Genomic DNA, 6,493 nt, shown 5'->3' on the forward strand with positions numbered 1-6,493 from the left:
AAGCGCTGGGATTCGTTGTTTTCATGCGGGAAGAAGAGGCTCCGGGGCACCGGGAAAGCTTCGCTCATCTCCACCGTGTTCTCCTCCAGCCGCGAGCGGCTGCATGACCGGTGATGCTCGGCCTCTCTGCCTGGATGCGCCCCTCTATCCACGGTGTACCGTCGCTGCCGCTGCCCCGATCCCCTAACAGCAGGTTTCCGCTGTTGCCGGAGAAAGGTCTAGGGACCACATATGGAAACTGGGGATCGTAATTTCAGAAAAAAGAACAACTAAACAGGCTGTTGTTAGATTTTTTTCCCCCTCCAAACTGTATTTTTTTTTCTCTTTCATTTATCTAACCTTTTTATTTTTTCTTCTTTTTTTTTAGACAGAGAGGGGCATCTCTTCCTTGTTTTTATGCTCCATCATCTCTTAAGGAATGGGTTCCATGGCAGTCATATTACTTGCTGATATTTTGCATTATTTTTCATTTTACCCTTAATGTTTGATTAATGTTTGATTCTGCTACTTTGAATTTCTTTTAAGACATCTAGTGCTAATTTCCTCATACGTCCCTGGCCCTGCCTGTCTGTCTTGCCTGCCTCCCATCGTCCCTCTTTCCCCATAATGTGTTATGTTACAGCTCGGTTATCCAAATCATGCTCGTGATAAATCTATACAGTTTGCTTATCCTTTTGATCACATCAAATTAGTCTTGTGTCATTCTCCATTTGTGATCGCTGCTTCTGTTTCTTTCGGGGTTTGGGGGGTTATTTTGAAGGAAACCAGGCCGCCAACTGTGTTTGTCTTAACCACACTCCACCACCACTCCCCCCTTAATCCCTTTTCGGTATCAATTAATTCAAACTGAAACTGTGTGTGTCTGGGTGCTCATGCATGTACAGGTGTGTGCATGAAAGTTTGGGTCTGTAAGAAAGTCGGCGTACGCTGCGTGAGGTCGTCTTCTCGTGTCACGTACGTTGTTCCATTAAAGCTGTGAGGACTGTAATGTATCTGATGCCTTCAGTTAGCTCAGAAAGCCAAAATTAGGTCTGAAGCAGCCAAAGTTCTCCATCCCCCTCATTATCTTGGCCTTTTTCAGAGTTTGACATTTAGAGGCCTTCAAACTCAACAAAGTAGGCCCCAATCCCAGACCAGGTCTCTTGTGGAATCTGCTGAAACTCATGTTTTTAGGTCAGCCTTTTTTTATTTCCGGAGTAGGGCAACTTACTGCCATCAGAAGTTCAGAATTTAGAGAACTTTACCTCTTAAGGCTGTTGCCGTCATTGCCAAAGGGTGTCTGACCCCCTTTTTGTTGGGTCAAACAGCCGGAAACCCACCCGAAACCTTAACCGTCTTCCGAATTTTTTATTTTGTTTTTCGTCTTTGTGCCGGCCCCCCCCAAAAACCAACCATACGATTTCCCCCGAGCTCCCCTAACTCCCCCGCCCCCCCAGCCGTCCCCCGCTACCGTCGTCCGCCCGACGCAGCCCACCCCCCGCTTTCCGAGCTGGCGTGGCGACGCAAACTCACAAATATTTACTTCCTGTACATCAAAAGGAAAGGGGGCCCCCCTTTCGTGGAATGTGGCAACATGGGTGTGTTTGACCGCGGAGTTCAGATGCTGCTGACCACAGTGGGGGCCTTTGCCGCCTTCAGCCTCATGACCATCGCTGTGGGGACGGACTACTGGCTGTACTCACGCGGCGTCTGCAAGATCAAGAGCACCAACGAGAACGAGACGAGCAAGAAGAACGAGGAGGTTATGACGCACTCGGGCCTCTGGAGGACGTGCTGCCTAGAAGGTGAGCCAAAGACTTAAAGGTAGCCGTGTATGCGCACACGTAAATAGATATAACATCTATAGGCACACATGCACAGACCCACCAACAATGCCGCCGTGAGCAGATCAATCCCTTCATGCCCACACTCATTTTCACATGGTCCTGCATTTGCACCTACATGCCTACACAGAAAATCACAAACCCACACTCTTCTGTATGTGCTCTGCAATAATTTTCTTCATAAGGAAAAACAGCATATCTATCTATCTATCTATCTATCTATCTATCTATCTATCTATCTATCTATCTATCTATCTATCTATCTATCTATCTATCTATCTATCTATCTATCTGTCTGTCTGTCTGTCTGTCTGTCTGTCTGTCTGTCTGTCTGTCTGTCTGTCTGTCTGTCTGTCTGTCTGTCTGTCTGTCTGTCTGTCTATCTATCTATCTATCTATCTATCTATCTATCAAACATCAGGTGTTCACTCACATCTCCTTCATAAACCCATAAGTGGTACAAATTTCACGTCCTCTGCAGAAGTCATGGACAATATAATGTTTTAGCTGATAAATGGACTCTTGATTCTGGTCTTAGAAGGAATGTTTGGTAACTTGTTTTTTCTGGCATAGTGGAATTGGTTGCCTTGCAGCATCAGCGCAGATTTGCCCTACACAGGGGAGTTGTTTGCCTAACTGACTATTACATTGAAGGGACGGTGTACTGAATTTGATTTGGCCAACAGAGTGATGATGTAAAGATAATAAAGTAATGACAGGAAAGGATAAAGGCTGGATAGGGGAGCGACGGTCAGAACAACAGCTGCCTTGCAACAAGAAGGTGCTGCGTTTGGATATGAGTCCAACTCAACTTTTTAGAAGAAGATTTATCACTGTTTTATACCGAAGCTGAAGAAAAGTGAAATTCTGGCATTTTAAATGTTGGGGCTCACAAAGTTGGGATTGGCTGCTGTTTCCAATAGCCAGCCCGTGAAAGCTTAGCACCAGTCCTTCAGGTCAGGTTTGGTCAGTGGATACACATGAACCTGCTGCTATGGACGCTCTAGCACCAGTCCCTAGCACTGGAGCCATTTCGGTGGAAAAAGCCCTCACCCACAGTCCTAATTTCAGCAATCTGGAGATAAATCAGCTGTGAACCAGCAGCTATCTGGTTATGACAGTTTAAAGGGTTACTGGAGACCCAGTTATATATATTTCTTTTCCAAAAACATATGACCTTCTGTAAGGGTACATTCACACCAGCCCTGTTTAGTCCACCTTAATCGACCCCTAGTTAGGAAGCAGACTATAGCGCAGGGCATTCTGGGTAAATACAACCAAAAACACATTTGCGAGTATATTGCTAGCTGTTGAAATGGCTCATCATCTTTGGCTAAAGAAAAGAGAAATCCTACAACAAATTTAAAATCTGAGGCTACTCCATTTTTGTTGACATTTTATGAATAAGGAAGTTGCGCTTATATCTTCTTCTAAGGTTTTTCTGTTGTTTTCTTCAGTGGTTTTTGGTGCAGCGCCACCACAGGCGAGGCGGGTGAACAGGTTCTTCAGATGGTTTGGATTGCTTGACACAGTGCAGCGTGAAAGAGAACCGCACCAGCTGAAAATGTAACAAATGTTGCAATTTTGGTCCCCAATCCAACCCAGTCTACCAGACTATCAGGTGTGAAAACACAGTAAGGTTCAAAATTCAGATAAAGGTAGGGTACACCTGCTACCATTCTGGACACCTGAGACAGACATAAATGAGACGGACTGAGGCATAAGTTTGGCTGATTGTTCAGACATATGTTCAGTTAAGTTAAGAAAAAAGAAGAGAGCTCAAAGCATATGTGTCTTGCAGTGTGAGTTTGTTTGTGATTATACAATAGGGAAACTGTGAAATGTCTCCTTAAGTGTGAAACAGATTTGACACAGTACATCGACACACTCAAACACACACACACACACCTACACACACACACACACACACACACACACACACACACACACACACACAGACCGGTCCTCTTCTATCTATCATCAGACTGAATCAGAACATACCAGGCCCCACATTCACCTGATTCACAAGACAAAGCCATGGGCTGATGACATAGATTTGCGGCATTTGTGGGATTTCTCCCATGATTCATTTGGTCCTGTGTGTCTGTGGGAGATTTCCATAGGAATAGCTTTAGACTTTATTTTGAATGAGGGTTTAAAATAGAGAGAAACTACCTTGCGTGTGGCATATGTCATTGCTCATCTCGTGACATTTTCGGAACTTTAATTGCAAATACTCAAAAACCTGCTTGGTTATTCAAATACAATCCTGCTTGTGTTTTAACAGTCAGTCAGAACTTTTGAATAAGAAAACATTTAAATCTATACTTTTCCCAGTTAAGGCTTTAATTTATGACGCTTTATAGAAGATGAGAATTCCCGTATTTAAGTAATACTACTCTAATGTATGGAACATATTGATATAAAGAGCGAGTTACAGGAAGTGGAAAGCTTCAGTTCTTGCCTTTACATTGAACTATGTTTGAATTTTATTCAATATGTTGCTCATGCATGACATACTATGGAGGGGTAAAGAGAAAACAAATATTTAGATTATGTTTGTATTTGACAACTAATTTAATTGACAAACTATTCAAAAATGAAAAAAAACGTGTTCTATGATTTGTAAAGTAGTTGTGTCATTTGCTCTTAAGTGAACTGGACAAATAAAGTTTTTCAGAAGTTTACTTGAAATCGTTAGTGAATTTGTAGTTGCAATATTCTTCATTATTTAGGTATATATATCTAAATAATGTGTTTTTTGAACTATGTTTATGGCTTTAATAAGTCATAACATCAAAGACTACATGTCGGTTTCAACAATAAGACTGAGGTATGAATCTTATTGTTGTCGATATGTCAAAAAAAACAAAAAAAACTATTTCGCAATTGTGGTGTTTCCATTAAATAAGAAACACAATTAAAGTCACATGTGAAAAAGTTTGTTCATGTGATAAGTCATTAAAAGATAAGCCTTCATCCTCCTACCACTTCCTGTCGTCTTCATCAGGTTGTTGATCCCATAACTCGTGTGATGCAAAAAAAGGTTTTCCCATTGCAGTTTTACCGTCTACACTAATTTCAAGACAGCTGAAAAACCATCTCATCCTAGATCCAAAACATTTAAATCGAAAAACGTGAGTTTTTTCTGAATTGGCACGTTTCCATGAAGCAAATTAATTTTTGTAATTCCAATTTGGTCAATATAAACACTACTATCGTTACTTACTTATCGACTTCTCTTACTAAATAAACACTAATTAATGTTAATTTCTGTTATTTTTAATTTGAATTAAATTTAATTACACTGATTTCCCATATTGCTAGGTCACGTTGCTACATAGTGACAATGAACTGTTAGCAGAGACTCAAACTGTCTAAATGTTTTTAGGAATAGAACCAAGAAATTTTACTCGAGCTATCCGCTACAATGTTTATGTCCTCGAAAACATACAGTATGAAATAGTGAAATATGCGAAACCACATCAAAAGCATCAACACGTTTGTTCAAGAGAATAGTCGCAGCAAGTGAAGCGCTTATTTTCTTTGCAAAGTGGCTTTACTTTGCACACTCTCGGCACACTCAGTGTCCTTGGCACCAGAGATTCAACACGATTAAGAGCAGAGATTTTGAAAGATATCCAGCTTGAACGCCTTGCATTGCCATCGGAGCTACAGTTGCCATACAAACTGTGCGCCGAGGAGAGAGGAGCGAGAGGGAGAAGGGGACAATTGGGAGGTGCTAAGAAAGACAGGAAAAGAAAAAGGAAAAAAGGAAAAGAGAGAGAGAGAAACTAAGCAGCTCTGGTTTGCTGTCACACGCCCTCAGGCATCTTATGCTATCTTTAACACGCAGGCCCACGTTCTATCTAACCTATCTCACTGCAGCTTTTAACGTAATACATCACAGCGTTGCTGCAATTTCCGCTCAATGCCGGGGACACGATGTACACAATGTGCAGATACTGGTGAGAAGATGTTTAAGTTTTGGCTCCCGTCGTTACCTGTTAGCGCTGCAAAAACGGAAATACCTCCATTGACACTGAAATCTTGTTTTGCTTTTTTAATGTGAAATTACATCTTTTTTATGCTTCAGCTTGAATACAGATGTAAAAATAAAGTTCTGTCATAATATTAAAACGATCCCCCCCCTCCCCATTACAGCTCTGACATTAGTTTTTTGTTCCAGCCAACACGTCCGGTAATTTTCCTGTCCTTACTGCCGAGTCTCATTATCTAAAGCCGCAGCTAGTGATATTCTAGGATTGTGTGATAACTAATTGCAGGGAATCAGATTACAAAAATAATCCTTTGGTTTAAAAAGAAAAAAAAAGAAAAGAAAAATGATGCAGACTGTCAGTTTATCTAAAGCTCCAGTAAAAGTTTCAGAGGCTGGGGAGCAAAAACGATCTGTAATCTGGTGACTGAAGTAATCCTGTTTAAAGAAAAATAATCTCCTTTATCAAGAATCTGTCAGGAAGCTGTAGTAGGTAGAAGGCCACTGTAGTAGGCGGCAACACAAATTATAATAATTGGAAATAATACAGTACATCAAACAAAAAGTTATGATTTTAATCCACTTCATTTTGGACCAGTGACGTGCGGTCAGGGGAGGCAGGTGAGGCAGCTCACCTGTCATCATGGAAAAATAATATAATAATAAAACCATT

At 41.3% G+C, this 6,493-nt stretch overlaps 1 protein-coding gene across 1 annotated transcript in view; it reads left to right on the plus strand.

The window, feature by feature from the left end:
* The first annotated feature begins 1,241 nt into the window (after positions 1-1,241).
* The window catches only part of LOC106953411 (voltage-dependent calcium channel gamma-2 subunit), a 75,661-nt gene continuing 70,409 nt past the window's right edge, over positions 1,242-6,493 (plus strand). Inside the window, exon 1 of the mRNA XM_015042151.1 lies at positions 1,242-1,784. Within this exon, the coding sequence (XP_014897637.1) occupies positions 1,574-1,784 (211 nt within the window). The 5' untranslated portion in view covers positions 1,242-1,573. The remainder of the gene's footprint in view (positions 1,785-6,493) is intronic.

The sequence above is a fragment of the Poecilia latipinna genome, unplaced genomic scaffold (assembly GCF_001443285.1).
Source record: "Poecilia latipinna isolate Pla-1442-1.1 unplaced genomic scaffold, P_latipinna-1.0 Scaffold579, whole genome shotgun sequence".
NCBI classification, from domain to species: Eukaryota; Metazoa; Chordata; class Actinopteri; order Cyprinodontiformes; family Poeciliidae; genus Poecilia; species Poecilia latipinna.